The sequence below is a fragment of the Callionymus lyra genome, chromosome 11, assembly GCF_982586985.1.
Source record: "Callionymus lyra chromosome 11, fCalLyr1.hap1.1, whole genome shotgun sequence".
Taxonomy (NCBI): domain Eukaryota; kingdom Metazoa; phylum Chordata; class Actinopteri; order Syngnathiformes; family Callionymidae; genus Callionymus; species Callionymus lyra.
In genome coordinates, this window is record NC_141828.1 from 6727319 (window position 1) to 6752292 (window position 24974).

Sequence of the window (24974 nt, forward strand, 5' to 3'; positions counted from 1 at the left end):
AATTAAATCAATACACTCATGACGAGGGGATATAGCGAGATGCAACTACTACACATTAAAATGCAAAAAAAACTCTTCTTTGAAGACAAGTTCATTTCTCAATCTCTTTTTAACTAGAAAAACTCTAAAAATAAAAATAATTTTAACAATTTGACGAAGTTGTGACATTAAACTTTGAATGAACGCGTCAATAAATCCAGGAAGTCAACAGTACGACACTTCCGCCTCCTCCAAAGTAAGCCAAGATGGCGGCCGTAGTGGAGAGAGTTGACGGGAATGTGGGGTCCTTGGACTCGGACGCGGCGTCGGCGAGGCAGAACGGCAGCCCCCTGGAGCAGCCGGACCAGAACAACCCGCTGCTCGGGCTGCCCATCGTTGCCATAGAAACGGTTCTCAACTTTATGACGTACGACGAGATCAGCCTCCTGCGCTCGGTGAGCTCACAAGCTAGCTGCAGCTACATGCTAGCTCCTCTGTTTATGTTCGTGTCGGGTCATAGTTCACCCTTCGCCCGGCTCTTGGGGGTCCAATGACGTCCCTAAAAGTACCTGCGTGTTTGTGATAGTTGTGCTTAAACTGCTGCGAATATTACGATCCTGCAGCGAGAAACAATATGAGTGACATCACGAGGAAGGAGTAACGAAGAGCTGTGGTTGGATGATAAACCTCTTAAAATACCAATTACTTATTTACATTACGTAATATTGTCTTCAGAAGTGCAGTGGTGTCCGCAGTCACGTGACTCGTGGTTGAACGTATTTGCTTTCTACACTTGGATGACGTCAGAGTCTTGAAGCAAAACCGTCTGTTCTTGTTTTGTTTCCTGGGTTAATACTGACGTCATCGGTGTTTATCAACCTCGTACAACATGCTCACACGACTTAAGTTTTTTCAGCCTCTATCACAAGTTTCTGTGTCGACATCATCCAAACACACACAAGGTCTAGTTTGGACTGATCCTGTACAAACACTGTAATATTTGGTCTTAAACTCTGTTCAACTGGTTCTGTCCAGAGGAATGAAGTCTACTGTTTGTGGTAAAGGAGTCAGAGCGTGTCTCGACTTGAGGCATTAACTGGGGCGTCGGTCAGGATCCACGTCTCTGACACGTTAACTTCCTGCTGACGCTGAGTGTTGTTTTGAAGATGTTGACTCTTGCAGGTGTGCAAGCGAATGGACATGATCTGTCAGCGGGTTCTGAACCAGGGTTTTCTGAAGGTGGAGCGCTACCACAGCCTGTGTCAGAGGCAAGTCAAGGCCCAGCTTCCCAGGTGGGTGTCAAACCACTAACCCTCCCCCCCACACATGCAGAACAAACCTGAGACCGGTTTCAAGTCGACCAATGTTGTTGAGTCTCAAACTGGTTCCTGGGAATGACTGTCCAATTTGGTCCCTAAGTGTTCTGGGGAGACCCCCTTACAAGACTCGAGGAGGATGAACTCTGTGCCACGACAGACCCCCCATGTCTCACCTTCATGTTTGCAGGCGTGAGTCAGAGCGAAGGAACCACTCACTGGCCCGTCATGCGGACATCCTGGCTGCTGTCGAGACTCGCCTTTCGCTGCTCAACATGACCTTCATGAAGTACGTCGACTCCAACCTCTGCTGCTTCATCCCTGGAAAGGTGAGACTCAAACGCATATACACACTAAAACAGGGATATGAAACTTGCGGACGTGATGCTAAAAGGCCTCCAGAAGAACTGAAGACCCCTGGTTCAAAACCTCCTCCAGTTGTGTGTCTGGCTTCACATGTTTGCTCAGAGATGGTGTGTCTCACTGCTGTCGTCTTAACCATCAGGTGATCGATGAAATCTACCGTGTGCTGCGCTATGTCAACTCCACGAGAGCTCCTCAGCGGGCTCACGAGGTTCTCCAGGAGCTCAGGGACATCTCGTCCATGGCCATGGAGTACTTTGACGAAAAGATTGTCCCCATCCTGAAGAAGAAGCTGACGGGGGCCGACCTGTCGGGTCGCCTCATCGGTTCGGCTCCAGGTAAGATAATCGGGATCTCCAGCACTTCGGGGAGACTAACCTAAAGATGTTCTGATCGGGTCTTTCTCTCTCATGTCCACAGTTGCGGGACCCTCCACCTCCCTGACCACCATGTCTCTGCTGGCGAAGAACACGCCGTCCCGCTCCGAGATGACCAAAGTGCAACAGCAGGTGAAGGTGAACGGGGCGTCCATGACGGTGCTGCGCCGGGAGATGCAGGAGGTCCGCGTGAAGCAGCTGGAGCAGCAGAAGCAGCTGCAGGACCAGGAGCAGAAGCTGCTGGAGCAGACGCAGGTCATCGGCGAGCAGAACGCCCGCCTGGCCGAGCTGGAGCACAAGCTGCGCGAACTGATGGACAGCAGCAGCGCCCGGCCCGACAGCACCATCGCCTCCACGTCCAACGGCGCCGCGACTTCTCCGGCCAAGAAGTCGGGTACCGCGGCGGCGCAGGCCCCGCCCGCCGGGTCCGAAGAGGACTCGTCTCCGTCACTCAAACGCACCAGGAAGACCTCGGATTTCCCTCGACAGTCCAAACGACTGCGTTGCAAGAAGTGAGAAGAAAAGATCTCCGCTCTCTTGAACTGATCACTCCCCCCCTCCCTCGTGTGTGTGTGGGCATGAGAGTCTGTGTTTGTTCCATCATGTTAGTGACGAGTCTCGTGACTCTGGACAAGTGCAATAATAGTGAGTCAGGAGATGCTGATGTTTTCCTTGTGCGCCGCAGCTGCCGCAGAAGAAGTGGTTGAAGTTGCTGCAGCTGTGTGTAGGAGGGGTCACTAGAGGTCAGCGGCAGATGAAGATCTGATTTCTTATGTTTCTTCATTTGTTTTTTTTGTTTTTTTAAAGTCTGACATGTGGAAGTGGTCCTGCTCTACATCAGTTTGACTGTGGTGGGCATGTCGGTCCTAACAGGGCCAAGTTAACCAGTGGTGGACGACGATCATGAAACTTGACTGCAGACAGAAACCTTAGAGGTGTGTGTCATGTTTATCTCCAGCTCTCTGGAGTCCGTTAGAAGATAACTGTACTGAAGGTCCCACCAGACGACGACAATGACTTCAGAAGGTCTATGGTAATAAGAGACATGAAGATCCTAGTTGTGCCCACTGACCCCTTAGACTCACTTGCCACACTTTTTCTTTTTTTCTTTGTTTTTTGCAAGTGAGTGTGGAGACTTGCAGCAGGACTCTGATCAAGTGTTGACGTGTCGGTGGTTTATTTCATGTATGTAAACGAGCAAACTGTCAGGAGCTGTCGGCATCATCTCCTGTTGCACACATTTCTGTTTAAAACATGTACAATCAAACTATTAAAGTCACTCCTGCGACTCGAGTCTCGTGTCCCCCCGGCCTCTCTGGCGCGAACTAATGAGACAGTACCCGGCAACACCCTCGCCGGGGGGACCCTTCTGATGAGGTCCCCGTGGGCTGTATTACTGCTGGTCCTCGAGACCTTCGAGGCTTCAGACTCCAAACAGACTGAGCGCTGTAACAATCCTTTACTGTGCTTGTACGGGTTTCATCTGACGGGTCTTGTTGATTAAGTTACTTGTGCAGGTATATGTCTGTATATATATTTACATATATTTTAAACTCCAAATCCATCTTCAACTGTTCAACAAGGTCCATCTATCTTCTACTTAGCCTCATGGGGACACCCTGAAAAGGTTGCCAGATGGAATCTAGCACAGTGGTGGGCAATTAAAGATGTTTATTATATACCTGTGACTGTAAGTAATTTGTATTTATATAGCGCTTTTCTAGACCAGGGTCACAAAGCGCTTAAACAATCAAAACAATACTCAATAAAAGATATACTTAAAGGTCAAGATAACACCGAGACAAACACAGGAGTTTCAGAGAATCAAGGAAAAGCCTGAACAAATAAAAATGTCTTCAGATGTTTCTTGAAGGAGTCAGTAGATCATCAAACACAGAGATGGTTCCAAAGCAACAGTCTGGAAGGATTTCTCTCCTCTGGTCCTGAAGCGTGTTCAGGAACCATCAGTAGATTCTGATCCACAGACCTCAGAGCCCGAGCTGGGGTGTAAGGCTGGATCAGATCACTGATGGAAGGTCTGACCATGAATAGATCTGAAAGTAAGAACCAGAATTTTAAAGTTGAAAAGAGGAAAAGCAAAGAACCAAAACAGGATGAAAAACTTTGTAATAACCATGCAAATAAAAAAAGTGCAGATACAAAATTAATAAACGTTTCTTTAAAAGAAGTTAATTTTTTTTTCTATAAACAATCACCAAGTATTTTTAGAGGGACATAAATGTTCACAAAAACAAGTATTAAATAACTTAAAGATATATTTAGAGTTGATACAAAATGCAGCACTGTGTGTCTTATCGAGTTTTTTTACAGAGTCCGTTCAATTTGATGTTAAAATTCTATTCTATTCTATTCTTTTCTGTCACGAGTTCCGATGTCTTTGTTCTCGCGGAAATCTTATTTAACGACTTGTTTCCCGTCAAACGGTGACGTCACAACGAAGACTTCACGGAACTAAAGTGAAACTTCTCCGCATGTTTCTGCGCATCAACCGGAACATGTTATGCAACAGCGCATGAAGCAGTTCACCGGGCGGCCTGTAGGGGGCGCGTCATAGGGCGGCTCAGTCAGTCAGCTGAGGCTCATCAGGTCGAACGGCGGGACGGAACCGTGTCCAGGAACACAGTCCAGGAACACAGTCCGAACAGACCAGGTCACAGTTCCTGCACGGGTTTCTTCAACACCGAACCTAAACATGGGGAACTGGGTCGCCCGCGAGGACTACGAGTGGGTCTACACCGAGCAGCCGCACGCGGACCGGAGGAAGGAGATCCTGGGTGAGATGGTCTTCCTTCCTGGTTCCGTCAACATTCGTCTCGAGTCCGTGTCTTTGTTCTCACGTTCGGACCCGGACCGGCTAGTGGCTACGTTAGCCGCGCTAGCTGCGATACTTGGGCTAACTAACGGTCCACATCCGGCCCGAGAGTTAGCCCGAGACTAGCACCGTTATCTACCGCCGCCGTGGAGCCGATAAGAACCGTCGTGACGTGGTTCTGGTCCGCTGGCGAGCTCGGTGAGTGGAGTCGAGCCGCCCCTCCCCGAGCTCCTCGTAACGGGACCGACGTGTCTCTGCTTGTGTCAGGAACTCCTGCGTCTCCAAGAATGTGGACTGAAGCGGCTCTGATTACTTTCCGAACCGACACCAGAACCAGAACTTCCTCGCCTTCCTGTCGATTCTGACCTCACTGTAGATTACATCACTTCCTTGCAGACGTACTTTCTACATCTTCTCTGGCCCCAGGAGCAGTGGCAAAGTCCAGAATGTGACCTTTGACCCGGTCAGTCTCGAGACGGACGTTCGTCTCCTGAGTCACACGTGACACATCATGACTCGTTCTTAACGGAACGACAATGTTGGTTGTCATGGCAACCTCGCTCATGTCCCCACTTCTGTTTTTCTTTCCCGCTTATATTTAGAAAATAAACTCGATCTATTCGGGTCAAGAGATTAAAGGGTCAAGGACTTTGGACTTTGGACTTTGTCGTGTGAAAGAACACAAAGGTTTTTGTCTCTGTTTGTTTGTGAAGAGACGGCGTCACTAATGTTGACAAAAATAGACGTTAAGTAAACAACCTAGTTCTCTAGAAAACAAACTATCAGGAAAGTGTGTGTGTGCGCGTTTGTGTGTATGTGTGTGTGTGTGTGTGTGCGCACAGCAGTCTGCAGTACCAGTGAGTCTCTGTTGTTGTGCAAACAGAGACTAGTTGTGCGACTGGAGTTGAGGTTGACGACAATCTTCCTTCCTAACTCTGATTTGACCCTTCACTTGACTTTTTGTTGTTGTTGTTTATAGTATTAGTAGCCGAGTCGTCTACGGGTCGACTCTGGGTTTTGTAGACCGAAAAACTCTCTGCTTGTGTGTAGTTCAGACTCGAAAGTGTGCGTTTGTCAGTCTGACGGGTGGACGTGCAAAGACACGTTTCAATCTGCACACGAGGTTCGAGACGAACAGTTATAACACTTCAGTGAAGTCACGGAGTGGAGGATAGAAGTGCAAGAAAATATAGATTTGTTTTGACGTTGACTGAGGACGAGAGGATACAGTGAGTCCAGCAGCTTTTAAAGCTGATGTTTGGACATATTTCGGTTTGAAAACAAATGAAAGCAGTTACGACTTCGTCAAGAGTCATGTGGTCTGTAGATTCTGCAACACCAGAGTCAAATACTCGACAATACTACACATATATACTTGTTACTACACTATCACAACACCAGAGTCAAGTACTCGACAATACTACACATATATACTTGTTACTACAGTATCACAACACCAGAGTCAAGTACTCGACAATACTACACATATATACTCGTTACTTTAGTTACACGGTACGTTGAATCTTTCCCCCTTTTTCATGATGGCCAGATTCCTTTACCCTTGGTGGAGGACCACACCTGGTGGTCTATTACAAATAATCGAAGCGGGACCGACACTGAAGTGACGAACACAAGAGTGCTCAACAGTTGTGTAGTGTGCGGACAAGAGTGCTCAGCAGTTGTGTTGTGTGCGACCATTGTTGTGGCACTCAAGCTAATTGTTGCACCGAGAGTAAAACGTTTCAACTGAATTATTCACGACGGACTCATGTGACGGGTCAGACGTCTCTGATGACGCTTCTCAGATTTCACGGTTCCGGACAGGTGGATGACACAACGCGCAAGGTTCTGACGCACAACTGTGAAACCACAAAACACCGAAAACTGTGTGTGTAGAGTGGTAACGGTGGTGTGTGTGTGTGTGTGTAGCTTATCATACTGAAACTCCATCCTCAAACCTCCTGATCCACATACAAGGACAAAGGTTGTGACAAAAAGTTAAACATTCAGCCGAACACTTAATCCAAGTTCTGGTACCAACCAGAACCCTCGCTCTCACACACACACACACACACACACACGGTCTCGGGTTTGGGTTCAAGCGTGACGGACTGAACGTCTCTTGTGTTAAATCATCAGCCAGTGTAATTATTGACACAACTGAACTGAACAGAGTCGCACACTCACCTGCAGACCACCTCGCGCGGTCATGTGACCAGAGGCGTCATATCTCCAACCGTGGTTCTTGTTATCAGGAGACTTGTTCGGGTCAGCGTGTCGTCGTGTTCAAACTAATTATCAGCATCTTTTTGTTTGCGCAGCAAACCGACCGCACGATCTCCACGTTATTGACTCGTAAAGAACCTCCTTGATGTGACGTAGTCTTGACCTGAACTTCTTCTGCTCCACAGCCAAGCACCCGGAGATCAAGTCCCTGATGGGACCGGACCCGCGGCTGAAGTGGATCGTGTGCATGATGGTGGCCATCCAATTCCTTGCCTTCTACCTGGTGAAGGACCTGGACTGGAAGTGGGTCTTGTTCTGGACCTACACCTTCGGCAGCTGCATCAACCACTCCATGACTCTGGCCATCCACGAGATCTCCCACAACACGGCGTTCGGGAACAACCGGGCCATGTGGAACCGCTACTTCGCCATGTTCGCCAACCTGCCCGTGGGCCTGCCGTACTCGGCCTCCTTCAAGCGCTACCACCTGGACCACCACAGGTACCTGGGCGGCGACGGCGTGGACGTGGACATCCCCACCGACTTCGAGGGCTGGTTCTTCTGCACGCGCCTCAGGAAGTTCGTGTGGATCGTCCTGCAGCCGCTCTTCTACGCCGTGCGCCCGCTCGTCATCAACCCCAAGCCCGTGTCCTTCCTGGAGCTCGCCAACTTCTCCGTCCAGATCTCCTTCAACGTGCTGCTCTGCTACATGTGGGGCGCCAAGCCGCTGGTCTACATGATGGCGGGCTCCCTGCTGGGCATGGGTCTGCACCCCATCTCCGGTCACTTCATCGCCGAGCACTACATGTTCCTGAAGGGCCACGAGACCTACTCCTACTACGGCTCCCTGAACCTGCTCACCTTCAACGTGGGCTACCACAACGAGCACCACGACTTCCCCAGCATCCCGGGGCGCCGCCTGCCCATGGTGAGACACACACGCATCTACACATGCATCTACACACGCATCTACACACGCATCTACACACTCATCTACACACACTCATCTACACACACTCATCTACACACACTCATCTACACACACTCATCTACACACACTCATCTACACACACTCATCTACACACACATCTACACACACACTCATCTAAAGACACATCTACAGACACATCTACACACACATCTACACACTCATCTACACACACTCATCTACACACACTCATCTACAGACACATCTACACACGCATCTACACACTCATCTACAGACACATCTACACACGCATCTACACACTCATCTACACACACTCATCTACAGACACATCTACACAGGCATCTACACACTCATCTACAGACACATCTACACACGCATCTACACACGCATCTACAGACACATATAAACGCTTCAACACACACACACACACAATGTGCACATACACGGAGACACACACATACAGAGACGCATATACACACTTTCACTTACACCTTCCCATACACACACGTCCACATACTTACACACACTTCGACAGAGACACACATAAACACACATCCACATACCGTCCTTCCACATATTTTACATACACACACCTTCCCATACACACACGTGCACGTACTTACACACATTTAAACAGAGACACACATAAACAAACATCCACATACCGTCCTTCCACACACACACACCTGCATATAAACGCTTCCACAAACACACACGTTTCTCCTCTCTGACTCGACTTTCTCCGAGTCTTTCTCCTCTCTGACTCGACTCTCTCCGAGTCTTTCTCCTCCCTGACTGGACTCACTAAGGCTTGTGCTCCTGCAGGTGAAGAAGATCGCAGCAGAGTACTACGACGACCTGCCTCAGTACACGTCGTGGGTCAAGGTTCTGTACGACTTCATCATGGACGACTCGATCGGGCCGTACTCCAGAGTCAAGAGGAAGCTGAAGGGGGACGTCAAGCAGGAGTGACCCCTCAACCCCTCCATCCGTTTGTTTGCCAATGACTGACCCGCCCGCCGTAACATCAGTGTCTTAACCACCTTCAGCAGCAGAACTTGAAGCCACTTTGTCGCCTCTGAACACGTTTTATTAACTCGTATGTTGTGTTGCTGGACCTGGACCAGCTCCCGCCTTGGGTCATGTGACCGCAGCTTGTGACCCAATAACCCCAGCCGCTGATAAATGTTACAATAAGAATTGAAAGCGTCAGCGCCCCCTGGTCACTCCAGTCCAAACCGAAGTGCCTCACGAGAAAAGTGCAACAGATGATGTCCAGAGCTGTGGGTGACCCACAGTTGTGATCCCTCCTACACACCAGGTGGCGCTGCAGTTGCAGCGTGACGTAAAAGATTCAGCCAAACCGGCGAGGAACCCCAAAGATGGCTGCAGTCCTGGGTCACCCATCGAGGTGGATGGTGTGCTGCTCTGTGATTGGTCCAGCAGAGCTGGTGGGAAATCAAGTTCTGAAAGAACCATCTTGATCTCTGACAAACTTGTGAGACTAATTTGGTTTTAAATATTTTTGTAATTAAGAAAATAAAGACCTGATCCAGACCACATCAGTCTCGTTGACACTTTTATTACAAATTCCGTAACTAAAGGTTCCTGGTCCGTCATCTGAGCGACTCCTGCAGGAGCTCGTAGATCCGCTGGTCCTGTAGCAACAAACACAAGCATCAGGAAGTGAGTTAGATAGTGCGAGTCGTCAGACTGGTTCTGGCCGACACTTGATAGCGCGGTACTGTTCCAGAACTCCCCGGACCAGGCGACATTCTCAAGTGTGTGAGACTTTGATCTTAACAAAATAACTGGTTCACAAGAGAAAAGTTTTCAAACAAGTTCAGAAACACTTTCCTCACACTTAAAACGGATGTAGTAGCAATGCTGGGCCTGTAGAAGGCGCTGTCGCTGTCTCTTAAATGAACTCCATCTAAACTAAAATCTCAGCATGATTTAATTCGAGGTGTTTTTAAATAACTCACCTTTTTGGACACAGACGGTCGAACCTTCCTGAAAGCCTCTTCAAAGTCCTGCCTGCTGACCCGGATGTCGACCGGCGGCCCGTTAGTGAAGGTCTGACCTGTGGTGGTCACATGTTTGGTCATCCAGCAAGAACCCAGGCAACAGTCACACCTGAACGTACCTGCAGTCTTGAGGTGAGCCCTCAGAGCTGTGACCGAAGCTTCTCTCACCAGCGCCGTCAGGTCGGCGCCACTGTGACACACAACACACATCAACACATGCACACGCACACTTTGGTTGGTTGTTGTGCACGACATGGACTCACGTGAAACAGTCACAGCGCACATCGAAGGCCACGTCCTTCAGACTGACGTCGGGGTCCAAGCGAGGGATGGTTCCGGCCTGAGTCACAAACACAAGAAGCGAGTCGGATCAGAAGAGTCGATTCAGTGCGAGTAACCCGGATAGGAAGTGGTCACACCTTGGTGATGGTCAGCAGGATGGCGTGACGGTCCTCGGCAGGGGGGAGGCCCACGTACAGGGTCTTGTCCAGACGACCGGGTCTCAGGACGGCGGGGTCGATGATGTCTAGAGGGAGGGAGGAGAGAATGGCTCTGATTGGTTCCGGCAAGAAGCGAGTCAGATGTGAGTCTCGTCAGGAAGTGGACCTGGTCTGTTGGTGGCCGCCATGATGAAGACCTGCCGCCTGGACTCCAGCCCGTCCATCTCGGTCAGCAGCTGGTTGACCACACGCACGCTGGCCCCCGACTCCACACACACACACACATAAATATTAATACACACACACACACCAATGAATCCGAGTCTCGATCAAGACCGGACTCACCTCGTGTCCGGAGCGTCGAGGACACAGAGCGTCGATCTCGTCAAAGAAGATGACACACGGGGCAGAGTTGCGTCCTCGCTGGAACACCTGGCGAACCGCACGCTCACTCTCCCCCACATACTACACACACACACACACACACGTGCTCAGTGCTGGGTTGGAACTCGGATCTGGTTCCCGACCAGGAGGATTCTCACCATGTTGAGCAGCTCTGGACCTTTGACGGAGATGAAGTTGAGTCCGGACTCGTTGGCGACGGCCTGAGGGAACAGATAACGACACGTGTGAGAATCACTGATTAAGTGTTTTATGATGTCATCAACGTGCGTCTTATCGCCCTTATCTTTACAGCAGCGAGTTAACACTTTAGTAGGTCTTAAGGTGCACGTGCGTGTGCATGTGTGTGTAATCAGGTCAGTGAGTCAGTGAACCTTGGCCAGCAGGGTTTTCCCACATCCTGGCGGTCCGGCCAGCAGCACCCCCGAAGGAGCGTGGAGTCCGAGAGCCTTGAACTGTTCGGGGGAGCGTACGGGAGCCTGCGGGGGACACAAACACACGTCACACCTCCGCAGGTCGACAAGTCTTCAGCCGAGTCCGGTACCAGGATGGCCATGGTCAGCTCCTCGCGGACGTCCTGCAGGGCGCCGATGTCCTCCCAGGTCACGTCCGGCACGGTGGCGAATCCTTCCCTCTTGGCCGACGGCTGCACGCTGGACAGCGACGACTCGAAGTCGGACATGAGGATGGACAACTGGGCCAGGTCGTCTTCCGAGAGGGTCTCGGTTTTCTTCAGCAGCTGCAGAAGCTGCCACAGCTCCCCCTGCTGGAGACAAATCACAGGCTGGACAACGTGGCTCTTGCAAAAACAGTTGCAGGGTTTTTTCCTGCAGATGTGACGCCATGAACACCAACAACGAACATCTTGAGTCCAAGTCATCGACTCTACAGTGCCCCCTGCTGGAATGCCACGTTAGCGCATCAACATTGTTCTGACTCTTCACTCTGGTCACGTTCAGAACCTCCTACCTGCACTGCAGACTCTGGAGACTCTGCCGGCGGCTGGACGTCGTCTCCACTGCTCTTCTCCTCGGACACGTCTGCTGGTGTCTGGTCGACCTCCGTGGTTCTGCCCAGCCCTCTCAGGTCCAACAGGATCCTGTTGACGGCCGCCATGGCCGCCTCTCGACAGAGCGCCATCAGGTCGGCGCCCACGTAACCCGGCGTGAGTCGGGCCAGCTGCTGGTAGTCGAAGTCCTCCGGCAGCTTGAGCTTCCGACACAGAGTCTTCAGGATCCTGCACAGAGGAGGGTCAGGTCATGTGACCCTGACGGACCGAAAACTCCCGTCGTACCTGAGCCGGGCCTCTTGGTCCGGGATGCCCATGCAGATCTCCCTGTCGAAGCGGCCGGCTCTGCGGAGGGCCGGGTCCAGAGCGTCGGGTCGGTTCGTGGCACCGATGACCAGAACCTGAGCAGTGACCGTGAGACTGTTGAGGTCTGGAAGAAGAGAAGTATGAAGGTCAAAGGACACCCGTGTCTCCGACTGGACCCAGAATCAACTCACCGTCCATGCAGGTGAGCAGCTGAGCCACCATGCGTCGCTCCATGTCTTTGGACGCCACCTCTCGACGCGGCGTGATGGCGTCGATCTCGTCGATGAACAGGATACAAGGAGCAGAACTCTGGAACCAGATCACACTCTCACTCCGGTCCTGCACCAGTCAGTGACGCCCGACGGGACCAGGACTCACCAGCGCGGACTCGAACAGCTCCCGCAGCTTCTGCTCCGACTCTCCCGACACTCCTGACACCAGCTCCGGTGCAGAAACCTTCAGCAGGGGCAGCTCCAGCTCCTGATGCACAGAGACACATGTGGACCGGGTTCTTGAGCAGGTTCTGTGAGGTCCGGTCTGCTTCTCACCCCGGCCACCGCCTGAGCCAGCAAGGTCTTTCCACAGCCAGGAGGTCCGTGCAGGAGAAAGCCTCGAGGAGGAACCATGCCAAGGTTCTGGTAGACTTCTGGGTGCCTGATGTGGACCATCAGCTTACACACCTCCTGCACACACATACACACACACACACAGTGATGATGAGCCACACAGTCCTGTGCGAGCGTTTCTTGGAGAAGGTTCAACTCACCGTCAGAGTCTGTTCGTTCCCGCCCACGTCCTCAAATTTAAGTTTTGGATACTGCAGCGCCACAGTCTTGGCTGTCAATCAAAGAGGAAATAGTTAAGGTCTGATAAAGAACAAGTAACAAGAGCTTCTCTAATCAAGAAGTTTAGATCAACATGACGGGTTTGTATAAAACTATATCAGTGCCATCAGAATATTTGATGATTGATTTACAATTTTCAATTTTAAAATGATTATTTCTAAATAATTGAACTTAAAAAAATTACCTAATTTTTTGTTTATTCTAATTCCAATCATTATTATCTGGTGCAACAAAATAAAAAATATATTTAATATTCGATGATTTGAATTTGAATATTAAACTACACTCAAGAAAACATTAATTCTGGAAATGTTTGATTTTTTAAAACTTTAATAATATATATAAACTTCAATAGAGACATCTTTTAATTAGATTATTCCAAAACAATGACATTTAAATCAAATCATTTCTAAGCTTGATGACACTGATCTACTTCTATATTTTTCTTTGTACCTTTTTTCTTCTGAGACTGTTCAGACTCCGCCGCTGGCTTTGTCCTCTTTTTTAGCTTCTTCTGCGTCGTCTTCTTCGAGGCAGGAGACTCTTCCTCACACAGGTCGATCAGCAGGGTCTTCTGAGGTTGTTTGTCGATGAACCAGCCCCCCGGAGACACCAGGGTCTCTGTCCCCGCATGAGGACGAGCGGGGCTGGACACAGTCGCCCTGGCCGGACTGTCAATCGCCGTCGTCTCCTTAATTCCTGTGTCTGGGTTTCCCTTCCGGTACAGAGACGCCAGAGAGTTGTTCATGTGGTTGGAGGGCTGCAGTTAAACAGGGGTCAAAGGTCAGAGAGGTTCCCGCTGGAAGGGGGCTCTAGTCCCATCACGGCGAAATGAAAAAAAAAATCAACGGTGTTGTCTGGTGTAACCTTTTCATTGGAATTTTAAAAGCTACCAATAAATAAAAATGATTGTATAAATTGAATTTTTTTTTAAATTATTGGAATTAAACAATCAAACCCTTTGTATATAAAAAAAAACATTCATTTGTAAAATATTGAATTCAATTAATAATAAAAAAAACTTCATTACAAAATGTAAGTTTCAAAATTTGAATTCAACCATATTCTGCCGAAACTGATCTACTTCCATAACTACGTACCGTGGCTTCTACGTCACTATCAGAAGCATCCTCGGAGTCACTGCCATCATCGGCCCTGTGGTCAGACAGCGGTCAGCGCTGAAGACGTGAAGTTGTGCAACAGGTGAGGTTACCCGTGTTTGGCTCTCTTGGCCATGTGTTTGCTCTCCAGGTCATCCAGCCCGTCGTCCTCCATGATCACCTGGTACACTGACCACAGAGCAGACGCGTGTCAGCCACAAGTCTAAGCTAACCTGGTCATGCCAGTCTCACCTTTCTCCACCTGTAACCTGAACGCCGTCTTGTTCCTCCGTCCATACTCCACTCTGAGAACCCGGTCAGTTGTAAGTAAGTAATTTGTATTTATATAGCGCTTTTCCAGACCAGGGTCACAAAGCGCTTAAACAATCAAACAATATTCATTAAAATATATACTTTAAAGATCAAGATAATACTGAGAACAACACAGGAGTTCCCGAAAATCAAGGAAAAGCCTGAACAAATAAAAACGTCTTAAGATGTTTCTTAAAGGAGTCAGTAGATCATCAAACACAGAGAGAGGAAGATCGTTCCAAAGCTTAGGAGCAACAGCCTGGAAGGATTTTCTCTCCTCTCGTGTGCGTGGAACCATCAGCAGATTCTGATCCACAGACCTCATGGATACGACAGGTGTGGGTTCTGTCCAGTGTGCTGCTCAAGAGCACGTCAACATACAGTGAGCTACAGACGAAAGTTGAACTCACCTGTGCAGCTTTTGGAGTTCCTCAGCCATGGTGACCAGGTCCACATACTCTTTCCTGCTGGTCGACAGGTACTGAAAACACACAGGTGGAGGAACCAGGTGAGACATGTGTGGTCATGTGACAAGTATTTGCCCAGGTGAGGAAGGACTACTGCACCTGCTCGACTCTGTGTTTGAGACGTCCATCAACAAATCCTCTGCCCTTCATGATGTGACCTGCAGAACGAAGAGACACAACCTCAGTGGATCACCTGGAGCTTCCTCTATATGCCTCTTTGTTGACTGTATTGATGTGACCCTCATGAGGTCAAAGCAGAAACTAACTATTTCATTTTGAATTCAATCCTATTATTCATTATCTCTAAACATGGCCATATGGTTTTTGTTTAAGGAGTATTTACGTCCTTTCAAAAACGTATAAATTTGTCATATTTTTAAGGAACAAATAAAAGTTAGATGAAATATTAACAGATACAACAATATATTTTGGCATATTTAGCTTTATTTCATACATTTGGTCCGTTTATTTTTGCTTGATGTACTGTAGAAAATATGGCCTCTGAGCAAGTGTATTTGCCCATCACTGATCTTCACCGATATGGTTTAATATCATAGTCAACAACAAACCAAAAAACAAGTGTTTAGAGGAAATTAAAAGTCATCGAATGCTAAGAATATATCGACAAGTTTATGGCGATCACTTCGAGAACAGATCAATATATATTGATGTGAGCACTGATCAGTATCTAGTTTACCAAATAAACTATTCAATATCGAGTCTTTCGCTGTCTTGTGTTTTGATAAAACATGTGATTCGGATCATAATCCGACACGAAGCTTCAAATATTAACTTTGTAAGATCGTAGACTGTACAAGAAGTCTAGCGAGGTCATGGTTACCAAATCCAAATGTTACTTACCTTGAAAAAACTACAAAAACATGATCGATATCCGCGTATATTTACAAAAACAAAGTGATCTCGAAAAGAAACGTGATTTCAGAGCAACATGAATGAACCGGAAGCCGAATGATTCACTTCCGGGTGTGGTATCTGAGCGTTTATTGTAAACACAAATCGAAAATGAAAAGATTTAAAATACTTGTATTAAACATTTTTTAATATATCTCAATACATTTTATTTAATTACTTAAAAACTATTCGATGAAACTTGCACTATAAAAAAAATAAATCATAACAATTACAAAATAAATACGTTCATCTGTCTCAAGTGATTTACCAAACTTTTATTAAATAATTTATCAGTCGAATGAACGTCGTCAGTTACTTGACTTTTTATGCATTTTAAACACTTTCTTACGCCGTTCCGTATGAAACTAGTTCAACAAGTTCCGTGACGACAAAGTCTTCAAAGTGTCGAAACTTCCTCGTTTCACTTCCTCACTGGACTCGACATGAAGGACGTCTCTGGCTCCGGTTCGACGGCGCTTTCTCGCGACCACCTGCTCGAGGAGTATGTTCGTTGGTGTCTGGAGCTCAGAACCGAACCCGAACCCTGTCGGGACGAAGCCCTGTTGACGAAAGTCCAGGCTCTGCTGAGAGAAGATCCAACGGAACCGGACGCGGTCTTCGCCACCCTGCCCTTCTACCAGGTTCTGACCGAGGTCACCGACGAGCACAACTGGACCAGACACCTGTCCGCCTTCATCAAGGCTGCTGAGCTGCTGGAACTCCTGTGTGTGAACCTGTACCTGCAGCCCTGGAGGAAGGAGTTCAAGACCCTGAAGGTGAGAGGTCAAACTAAAGAGAATCAAAACCTTCAGTGGACTAGAGGACTTTCCCAGGACTCCTTGTGCAGATGAAGCTGTGGGCTGAACCTTACATCACCTGCAGTTAATACAAAACTCTGCAGCGAGAATTCTGACCCGCTCCACTAGAAGAACTCACATTTCTACGATACTTAAAACTCTTCACTGGCTTCCAGTTTCTTTCAGGATCAACTTTAAAATTCTGGTTCTTACTTTCAGATCTATTCATGGTCAGACCTTCCATCAGTGATCTGATCCAGACTTACACCCCAGCTCGGGCTCTGAGGTCTGTGGATCAGAATCTACTGATGGTTCTTGAACACGCTTCAGGACCAGAGGAGAGAAATCCTTCCAGACTGTTGATCCTAAGCTTTGGAACGATCTTCCTCTCTTTGCGCTTGATGATCTACTGACTCCTTTAAGAAACATCTCAAGACGTTTTTGTTTGTTCTTTTCCTTAATTTTCTAGAACTCCTGTTGTGTTATCAGTGTTATCTTGACCTTTAAAGTATATACTTTATTGAATATTGTTTGATTGTTTAAGCGCTTTGTGACCCTGGTCTGGAAAAGCACTATACAAATATAAATGACTTACTTACTTACAGATGTGTTCTTCAGTGTTTCACAGGAGCGTTTGTGTACCACCTCCAGCCTGTCTTCTCAAAGAACACTCTCCAGCTGCTCCTGGCCCAGATCGGGTACCTGCCGGACCCGGAGTCCTCCTTCAGGTACACATGTCCACCTGGTCACGTGACTGCGTAAATATTTCACATGAGAATTCTTTTCTTTTCTCTCCAGTCAGTACAGACTTGGTGCTGAGATCAACCCAGACAGAACCATCCAGGTTGGGTTCGAGCTGATGCTGGCCCGGGCCGAGTGTCTTCACCACCGGGAGCTTGTGGAGAACAACCAGCTGAGCGCCGAGGCGAGACTCTTGGGGTTCAGGGGGTGTCTCACAGATGTTCTGCAGCTTCTTACCGGACATTGTTGTGCAGGAGTCTCTGGACCTTCTCCAGAGGTGGACGCCCCAGCAGAACAACAAGAACCCACGTAAGAGGGAAGACAAGGACAAGGACAAGGACAAGGACGAGGACAAGGACAAGGACGAGGACAAGGACAAGGACGAGGACACGACTGAGGTGAGACGAACCATGAGATCCTTATAGACCAGACCTGGGTAAACTGCGGTCGTACGCAGCCCTCTGACTCCATCTTTACAGCTTTAGCTCAAAATATTTGATAAACTGATCATTTAGAAACATTTTTTGACTAGTTGTCCTTTTTATGAGGATTGTTTTCATATTTTTAATAGTGGTTTTATATCATTGTTTAAATGAAATATAAAAATCAATACGACAATTTATTTTATGGCAGTTTTTCTGGATTTGACTCATTTTATTTTAAATTATAAAATACTTGTTTTATTTCAATAATCATATTTAAATAAACGTGTTTTCTTTTATGAAACTATAAGGCGCTATATAAATAGAGATTATTATTATTATTATTATTATTATATTCCAATCAAGTAAAGGATAAAGATTATTTTAGAATGTCAATTTATTTATTTATGTTTAGGTTTTCCCATCGTACTAAACTCTTTATTTGTGTTTGTTTTGATTGATGGTCCAGTATGACAGTCACGGTAGATAATGTGTAATTGTTCACTCCTGTAGTAAGTGATCAGACTGCAAGGTCAAAGGTCAAAGGCTACATGTCAGTTAAGGACACCTCCCTCTTTCTCCAGAAGCTCCGGACAGTGTACCACAGATCTCGACCCAAGGATGGTCGCCACGGCTACCAGCTCTCATTGGTCGACCATTCCATCATAGAAATGCAGAAGAGCTACCCTGACCTGGCCATCAGGGGGCGCCGCATCCTCGCAACCAAACCTCAGCCGCCTCCCTCGTACCTGTCGAGGAAGGATGAAGCGGCGGCAACAGCGGCGCCCCCTGCAGGCGTCGACGCCCCCTCAGACGACGGAGAAGGAGGCGCCATCAGAAGGACGGGTGGTCGAGTCCGGTGGGTCCAGCCTGGTTCCAGATCCGAGGTGGACCAGAACCAAGAGGAGTCCGACCCTGGACAAGAACTCAGCGCACAAACACAAGACATGAGCCTGCAAGGAGAGACGGTGGACTACAGACAGGAAGAGGAAGAGGAAGACAAAGAGGAATACAACGAATGCTTCGCCATACTGTGAGATCTGACCCTGGAGCCCGTGACCCCAGAGAGCTGGGACTTCAGTGGAGTCACTGAGCAGAAGGTCAGTGGTAGGTCAAGGTGTGTGTGTGTGTAAATATGTGTGAATATGTTCTAGACTTTGTCTGGAGTAACTTATTTGGCAGAACCCGCTCGATTAAACTCGTCTCCGTCAACACGTCTACACAGAGACTCATTTTACTTGTTTTAATGGTCCCGTCTGTGCAAACACTGAATAGAAAAAGTTATAAATAAATTAAACGACCCGAGCGCGACCTCAGAAGTAACAGCTTCCCATGTTCAAGCGGGTGGGTCAGGAATGTTCAGCAGAGACGATCCGCTCGCGGTTCTCCTCGAACTGCTGCAACATCTTCTTCAGGTCGTGGTCCGCGGGGATCACCTGGACACACGGGGTCGGTTAAGGTCACGGCAGGTCGTCATGTGAGGAGCAGGTACCAACCAGAACTGGAGCCGGAGGAGAGGAGAAGAGCCAATCCTCGTAGAGACGGTGGATGGACTCCAGGTACTCCTGCTCAGAAAAATACTCCGTCATGGTCTGTCAAGTACATCAGATGTTCCCCGTCTGAGGTCCAGACGAACACCTACCAGAGAGACCAGCTGCTCCTCCTCTCTGCACCTCAGCTGCAGCCTGTGTAGGCACGTCAGCGGAGATGTCTGCAGGTAGACTAGACCAGGGACACGAGTCAACACCAGGCTCAGACTCCATGACCTTTTCTTATGGGACTCACCGATCAAGTCCACAGGGAGGGAGATGTTGGAGGTGATCCAGTTGAACCACTCGCTGAGGACAACGTAGTCCACCTCTGGCATCTTTCCACTGAGGAGACACACACACACACACACACACACTGTTGACTCCTCCACACTCGACAGATAATACGATTGTCATCAGAATTTTCATTTGTTAAATTTCACGTTGAAATGTTGAATAGTTTAATGGAAAGTTTTACTCGTTTGTTTTTTTAAAAAAAAAAGAAGAAAATAATTGATTTCAATAATTTGTATATTAACATATTAACAGTGAAATCTGTTGTTTTTGTTTAATAATTGTATTTATCTTAGAGTACTGAGCAACTATGTTGGATGTTCATACAATCACACAGAAGCACAAGATTCAATAGCTCGATACTCTTGGTTTTAGTTGGTGGCACTAACATTTTTATACTTACTTAAAAAGGCTACAAATGAAAAAATACATATTATATATGCTATGTTTTCTAATGATTGGAATCAAAATATCCAACTGTGTCCCACACAAGCAGTGATGAAAACACCTCCAGTCCATTTTAAAGTGATATAACATGTTAATATAAACATTTTCCCTTTAGAATTGAACCGTTTTATAAAACGATTGAATTCAATAATTTGAATATTAAAGGTTTACTGCTTTTTAATACTTCATTTAAAGAAATATTTTCAAAATAAATTCATTTTTATTCACATAGTTCACAGGCGTCAAAACTGGTCCAGAAAAGGGCTGAGACGGTGCGGGTTTTGGATCGAGCCAGTCAAGCACATATAGTTGAACCAATCAGGCGCCTGAAGACAGTAATCAGTTGGTGTTGCTTGTTTAAGCTGACACCTGATTCGTCAACTTATTTGTGCTTGACTGGTTGGAACAAAAACCCGCAGCGTCTCGGCCCTTTTCTGGACCAGTTTGACGCCTGTGAACTATGTGAATAAAAATGCATTTATTTTGAAAATATTTATTTAAATGAAGTATTAAAAAGAATTCAACCTTTAATATTCAAATTATTGATTTTACTTTAATTTTTTTTACTTTTCAATTCTGATGGGAAAATGCTTATATTAACATGTTAAATCACTTTAAGATGGTATCACTGGTGGTGTATGTCTAAATGTAAACTGTTGAAACTCGTATACAAATAACAATGTGTGACTTTAATCTGGTGTTTGTTCTTTGAGTCTCCTAACCCGACACATTCAAACAATTCAATTCAAGAACATAATATTCTGATGACACTGATGTACTTGCATACAGATGTCGGCAGACGTTCTACCTTCTGAACAGGTTCTCCACGAAGACCTGTTTGGCACTGAAGATGGATCGTTCCATCATCCTGACAGGAGCCGTCTGGAGAGACAAACCCGTCAGAACACGCTCGGCTGTGGTTCGGAACATGGACTCACCGTGGAGGACAGGTGTCTCTCCAGCATGGTCAGCTGCACGTAGGTCTGCAAGGTGATTCCCCAGCGAGATGGGTCCTGGTACATGAGGCCCTGAGGGACCAGAGGAGGAACCGAGGAGATGCTTGAGTGACCTTAGAGTCTCTAAACCTTCTCACACCAGCACCTGCTGACACACACTCACACCCTACTGTTATAGACCTCCACCTCCAGGACCTAGACCTGGATCTACTTCTCTCCAGCTGCTCTTATCTTAACTGACGGTAATGTAGCGCTTCCCATGGAAGTATATCTGCGCCATCACAATATTGAACAGTTGAATTTAACATTTAAAATGTTGAAACTTTTCTTTTCTTTTCTTGGTATTTTTTTTTGTTTTGGTGGCACAAACATTTACACATTGAATTTTAAAGTCCACAAATTATAAAATATTGAATTTTGAAAGCTTTTTAATTATTGGAATATGATTACGAAACACAATACAGTATGTGTAAAAAATATATTTTGAAATATACTGTATATCATTCTTTTTTAATTGAATTACAAAATTCAAAATCAGATTATTTAATTCAATCATTTAATAAAAACAAATCAATCCTTTTCCGTATACAAACTATATAGAAAATATTTGATTATAAAACAATGTAATGCTTAAAAACTATTTCATATTTAAGAAAATGAAAAGGTAAATGAGATTCTGCACTGATATACGTCTAAATCAAAGTAACACAAAGAATCTTTTTGCAATTGTTTTATGTCACATTTAATGACTCGAAGAAGAAGAAACGTTGAACTGCAGAAATGATTGAACTCAAGTTTCCAAAAAATAAATTAAATGTTAAAAAAACAAAACAATCTAAAGTTAAAAAGTTTCAACATTCGAAATGTCAAACTCAACCATTCAATATTCTGATGGCGCTGATAAATACTTCCGTCCTGACCAGACCCTCAGCTCAACCCTCTACTGTAACACTTGTGAGGTCCTCCACGTGTCGTACCAGCGGGTTGTGTCCACGGACGTTCCTCCACTTGGAGACGGGTTCTGTCAGGACCTGGTGCACAACATTGTTACACGTTTAGCTCATCATAGGTTCTCTTGGATCGGGAACACCGTCAGGGAGACTTCACCTCTAGTTGGCTGGTCTGGCTGAAGTACTCCAGACACGTGGTCTTTCCGCTGGCAATGTTCCCCTCCACGCAGATCTAGGGAGACAAGAAGACCAGGTCTGTGAAACACACAAAGACAACTCTGGTCATGTGTGTGTGGTTTTCATGACTTACCACGGTCGGCTTCCTCTCCCCGGGACGCACCATCTTGCCTATGGAGGGAAGAAGACATGATCAAAAGACTTAAGACAGAACCCCATTGTTTACTACACAACATTACTCTGAACCTAGTCGAGTTTATTGAGGCATTATTCAGGAGTAGCAGGTCAAAGCCTGAAGGCCTCAACAGGGTTTAGATGCTGTCAAAACCATCATTGAAACATCAGGACCAAGCAACTGTTTCATCCTCCTCATGGGAGGGCCGGCTCTGGTCCTGAAGTACGTTGGTTGTGGTCCATCTGGACCTCGCTTTACTGCTCAGGTCAGCTGGTCCCGATCCATCAAACGACTCTACATATATGACAGGTTCTGGTTCGGACGGACTCACCTGAACTTTGAACAGGTGTGGTCTGGCTCAGTCCGGCTGAAAACGTGCGCCCAACAGCAGAACAAGTCCGTGTCTGGACTCGAACACTCCTGAGGATCCACCGCACACTGGACCTGAGCGACATCTTGACTGACAGGTGCTGCTCAGGCTCGAAATGAAACAGGAATTGACTTTTCTTCCTCTGGCGCTGAGCTCCAGTGGGTGGTTTGTTAGCGCCCCCAGTGGCTGAAGAGAGAATTACATAAGCTAAAAACTGTCATGGTCCGAGCAACTGCTGAGGTTTTGCTTTGAGAGTTTCACCTGCGAATACTCAAGAACATACTGACAATAATCGGAGTCGTCTAGGGTTAAGTGAACTGGATGAGCCTGCAGTTGCATAAAAGTGACTATTTCTGTTCGTGGCCAGCAGGGGGCAGTGCAGCCGCGCAGCTACTGAGCCGCAGAGGAAGACGCAGCTGTGACGAACAAATGGCTTCAGACTCGGAGACCAAACTTCAGCTCGTTCGTCAACACATTCGTAGTTACCCAGACTTCCCGAAGAAAGGAATCTTGTTCAGGTGAGATTCGGACCTCGGTTCTGTTCTGGACCAGTCAGATGTTAGGTCACGTGGTGGCCCGGGGTCTGCAGGAGGTTCTATAGTCAGACTAGACCTCACCTGTCGGGGTCACTCGGAACCAGCTGTTTGGGTCGAGTGTGGGTCAAGGTGTGGACTTTACCTGTAGAGGGGCTGATGACGTCATGCGATGCATAAACATTAGGACCTGCAAGAATTACAAAGTTGTGCAACACGTGAGTGACGTCACACGTGTGTGTGGTGTTCCTGTGGTTCTTGTGGGTCCCTGATACAGTGACGTCACACACGTGTGTCCGCAGAGACATCTGTCCCCTCCTGAAGGACCCGGCTGCTCTGACGGCGACGACCGACCTGTTCGAGGACCATGTGAGGAGCAAACACCCGGACGTGGACCTCATCGTAGGTGAGTCCTGCAGTGGACCCATCACCGGGGTCCGATTGATGACGTGAATCCTGTCTGCAGGTCTCGACGCCCGTGGCTTCCTGTTCGGACCACTGCTCGCTCAGCGCCTGGGAGTCGGGTTCGTGTTGGTCAGGAAGAAAGGAAAACTTCCTGGAGAGACGGTGTCCGTGTGTTACGAGCTGGAGTACGGCCAGGTGACCACACACACACACACACACTCACACTCACACAAACACACACACAGTAAATAAGTTCTGAAGGAGATGAAACTGTCGCTTTAGGCAGAGGCAGAGATCCAGGATGACGCGGTGGCTGCAGGTCAGAAGGTTCTGATCATCGACGATCTTCTGGCCACAGGAGGTAGAACCCGATCATCTGTAGCACACCTGGGTGTCGAGGTCTGAGCTCACACGGACTCACTAAAGGCGGGTTCTGTCTCTTCAGGGACTCTCTTCGCCGCCTGCGAGCTGATGAAGAAGCAGCGAGCGGAAGTTCTGGGCTGCATGGTCGTGATCCAGCTGAAGGAGCTGAACGGTGCCGACAAGCTCCAGAGTGAAGTCTTCTCGCTGGTCCAGTACTGAGCGTCCCCCCCCTTTTAGTCGAGACCACCCTATCATGTTTGGAGGGTCATGGGTCAGACCACCAAGTGCCTGTGAGAGCGGCAGGTCCGGTCAGGGCTCGTCAAAGACCTTTTGATTGACTGAATCAAGAATTAAGTTTGTGGTTCACTGAGTTTGAACGGTTATACAAGTCATTAAAGTTGACATGAAACTATTGTTTGTGGTGGTTTAAGGTTCAACTAATGTGTTGATTTAAGTGCGTCTTAAATAGATGTGATTCTATTGTCTGTGTTTGTACAAAACTATTTTCATTGAAATATTGACAAATGCTTCCTTTTTCTGAAGATGAAATCTTGACCATAACCAAACCCACTCTGCTGTGATTCATCCAATGTCAAGTTGTCACTGCATGTCATCAATCCTGGAAGTCTCCACCTTCAAGGGACTCATTGTATAAATAAAGCGGGGCATGATTACAGCTGGCTGGTGGAGTGAAGCCATTATGTCATAATGGACTCTCGTAACCTTTCGTTCGCCCAGATTTTATACTTAAAGTAACAAGTTCAAAACACGGTCATGAGGAACTTACTGCATCTTGGAGACTTCAACATGTCAAACATGCGAGTCAGCAGAGTTTGGGTTTTACATGAGCTGCCCTCCAAATGCAAGTAAATCAGTTCCACCAGAATATTGAATGGTTGAATTCAACATTTCAAATGTTTTAAATTAAAGGACCTTTTTCCAACTGAAATTA

General features: G+C 47.2%; 6 protein-coding genes across 10 annotated transcripts; 4 read left to right on the forward strand and 2 right to left on the reverse strand.

The window, feature by feature from the left end:
- Positions 1–209: 209 nt before the first annotated feature.
- On the forward strand, positions 210–3323 carry fbxo28 (F-box protein 28). Its single transcript, XM_087802163.1, has 5 exons — positions 210–434; positions 1162–1271; positions 1486–1624; positions 1801–1996; positions 2079–3323. The coding sequence occupies exons 1-5, from the start codon at positions 246–248 to the stop codon at positions 2549–2551; spliced, it is 1107 nt and encodes a 368-aa protein (XP_087658289.1). The 5' UTR covers positions 210–245; the 3' UTR covers positions 2552–3323.
- Positions 3324–4619: 1296 nt separating this feature from the next.
- Positions 4620–9603, forward strand: degs1 (delta(4)-desaturase, sphingolipid 1). The gene is made up of 3 exons (XM_087803359.1): positions 4620–4830; positions 7280–8022; positions 8869–9603. The coding sequence occupies exons 1-3, from the start codon at positions 4749–4751 to the stop codon at positions 9013–9015; spliced, it is 972 nt and encodes a 323-aa protein (XP_087659485.1). The 5' UTR covers positions 4620–4748; the 3' UTR covers positions 9016–9603.
- A 6-nt stretch (positions 9604–9609) lies between these two features.
- Positions 9610–15904, reverse strand: nvl (nuclear VCP like). Of its 3 annotated transcripts, XM_087803354.1 has the most exons (23): positions 15813–15904; positions 15051–15109; positions 14895–14965; positions 14425–14477; positions 14286–14361; positions 14173–14227; positions 13526–13832; positions 12994–13064; positions 12776–12910; positions 12606–12707; positions 12419–12536; positions 12207–12351; positions 11882–12149; positions 11457–11678; positions 11287–11391; positions 11053–11115; positions 10856–10975; positions 10677–10776; positions 10490–10596; positions 10334–10410; positions 10190–10260; positions 10029–10126; positions 9610–9701 (listed from the first exon to the last, which is right to left on the reverse strand). In XM_087803354.1, exons 2-23 carry the CDS (start codon positions 15099–15101, stop codon positions 9660–9662), a joined length of 2457 nt encoding a protein of 818 aa, XP_087659480.1. In that variant the 5' UTR covers positions 15102–15109; positions 15813–15904; the 3' UTR covers positions 9610–9659. The 3 variants fall into 3 exon arrangements, with proteins under 3 accessions (XP_087659480.1, XP_087659479.1, XP_087659478.1); XM_087803353.1 differs by having other exon boundaries at positions 10029–10260; positions 11457–11675; XM_087803352.1 differs by having other exon boundaries at positions 10029–10260.
- A 380-nt stretch (positions 15905–16284) lies between these two features.
- On the forward strand, positions 16285–19309 carry LOC148069113 (uncharacterized). Of its 3 annotated transcripts, XR_015713028.1 has the most exons (6): positions 16285–16639; positions 17279–17388; positions 17459–17585; positions 17656–17799; positions 18408–18923; positions 19239–19309. XR_015713028.1 is itself a non-coding variant. In XM_087803355.1 (5 exons), the coding sequence occupies exons 1-5, from the start codon at positions 16307–16309 to the stop codon at positions 18858–18860; spliced, it is 1167 nt and encodes a 388-aa protein (XP_087659481.1). In that variant the 5' UTR covers positions 16285–16306; the 3' UTR covers positions 18861–19043. The 3 variants fall into 3 exon arrangements, 2 of the variants coding, with proteins under 2 accessions (XP_087659481.1, XP_087659482.1); XM_087803355.1 differs by lacking the exon at positions 19239–19309 and having other exon boundaries at positions 18408–19043; XM_087803356.1 differs by lacking the exon at positions 19239–19309 and having other exon boundaries at positions 18411–19043.
- Positions 19052–22875, reverse strand: tk2 (thymidine kinase 2). The gene is made up of 10 exons (XM_087803357.1): positions 22683–22875; positions 22310–22347; positions 22157–22231; positions 22027–22080; positions 21032–21121; positions 20902–20975; positions 19609–19697; positions 19466–19545; positions 19320–19388; positions 19052–19259 (listed from the first exon to the last, which is right to left on the reverse strand). The coding sequence occupies exons 1-10, from the start codon at positions 22804–22806 to the stop codon at positions 19173–19175; spliced, it is 780 nt and encodes a 259-aa protein (XP_087659483.1). The 5' UTR covers positions 22807–22875; the 3' UTR covers positions 19052–19172.
- Positions 22876–23097: 222 nt separating this feature from the next.
- On the forward strand, positions 23098–24436 carry aprt (adenine phosphoribosyltransferase). The gene is made up of 5 exons (XM_087803360.1): positions 23098–23239; positions 23557–23660; positions 23721–23854; positions 23942–24020; positions 24105–24436. The coding sequence occupies exons 1-5, from the start codon at positions 23151–23153 to the stop codon at positions 24239–24241; spliced, it is 543 nt and encodes a 180-aa protein (XP_087659486.1). The 5' UTR covers positions 23098–23150; the 3' UTR covers positions 24242–24436.
- Positions 24437–24974: the final 538 nt, after the last annotated feature.

Excerpts from the sequence above, each read along its gene's own strand:
- fbxo28 (XM_087802163.1), top strand. The coding sequence starts at position 246 with ATGGCGGCCGTAGTGGAGAGAGTTGACGGGAATGTGGGGTCCTTGGAC. Across the intron at positions 1,272-1,485 it reads GTCAAGGCCCAGCTTCCCAG|GCGTGAGTCAGAGCGAAGGA; the intron begins GTGGGTGTCAAA and ends TCATGTTTGCAG. Across the intron at positions 1,997-2,078 it reads CCTCATCGGTTCGGCTCCAG|TTGCGGGACCCTCCACCTCC; the intron begins GTAAGATAATCG and ends TCATGTCCACAG.
- nvl (XM_087803352.1), bottom strand. The coding sequence starts at position 15,101 with ATGAAGGGCAGAGGATTTGTTGATGGACGTCTCAAACACAGAGTCGAG. Across the intron at positions 14,362-14,424 it reads CAGGTTACAGGTGGAGAAAG|TGTACCAGGTGATCATGGAG; the intron begins GTGAGACTGGCA and ends CTCTGTGGTCAG. Across the intron at positions 10,411-10,489 it reads TCCTGCTGACCATCACCAAG|GCCGGAACCATCCCTCGCTT; the intron begins GTGTGACCACTT and ends TTTGTGACTCAG.
- LOC148069113 (XM_087803355.1), top strand. The coding sequence starts at position 16,307 with ATGAAGGACGTCTCTGGCTCCGGTTCGACGGCGCTTTCTCGCGACCAC. Across the intron at positions 17,389-17,458 it reads GACCCGGAGTCCTCCTTCAG|TCAGTACAGACTTGGTGCTG; the intron begins GTACACATGTCC and ends TTTTCTCTCCAG. Across the intron at positions 17,586-17,655 it reads ACAACCAGCTGAGCGCCGAG|GAGTCTCTGGACCTTCTCCA; the intron begins GCGAGACTCTTG and ends ATTGTTGTGCAG.
- aprt (XM_087803360.1), top strand. The coding sequence starts at position 23,151 with ATGGCTTCAGACTCGGAGACCAAACTTCAGCTCGTTCGTCAACACATT. Across the intron at positions 23,240-23,556 it reads AAGAAAGGAATCTTGTTCAG|AGACATCTGTCCCCTCCTGA; the intron begins GTGAGATTCGGA and ends GTGTGTCCGCAG. Across the intron at positions 23,661-23,720 it reads GGACGTGGACCTCATCGTAG|GTCTCGACGCCCGTGGCTTC; the intron begins GTGAGTCCTGCA and ends TCCTGTCTGCAG.
- degs1 (XM_087803359.1), top strand. The coding sequence starts at position 4,749 with ATGGGGAACTGGGTCGCCCGCGAGGACTACGAGTGGGTCTACACCGAG. Across the intron at positions 4,831-7,279 it reads CCGGAGGAAGGAGATCCTGG|CCAAGCACCCGGAGATCAAG; the intron begins GTGAGATGGTCT and ends TCTGCTCCACAG. Across the intron at positions 8,023-8,868 it reads CGGGGCGCCGCCTGCCCATG|GTGAAGAAGATCGCAGCAGA; the intron begins GTGAGACACACA and ends GTGCTCCTGCAG.
- tk2 (XM_087803357.1), bottom strand. The coding sequence starts at position 22,806 with ATGTCGCTCAGGTCCAGTGTGCGGTGGATCCTCAGGAGTGTTCGAGTC. Across the intron at positions 21,122-22,026 it reads TCCGTGGACACAACCCGCTG|GGCCTCATGTACCAGGACCC; the intron begins GTACGACACGTG and ends CTGGTCCCTCAG. Across the intron at positions 20,976-21,031 it reads AGAGACACCTGTCCTCCACG|ACGGCTCCTGTCAGGATGAT; the intron begins GTGAGTCCATGT and ends TTGTCTCTCCAG.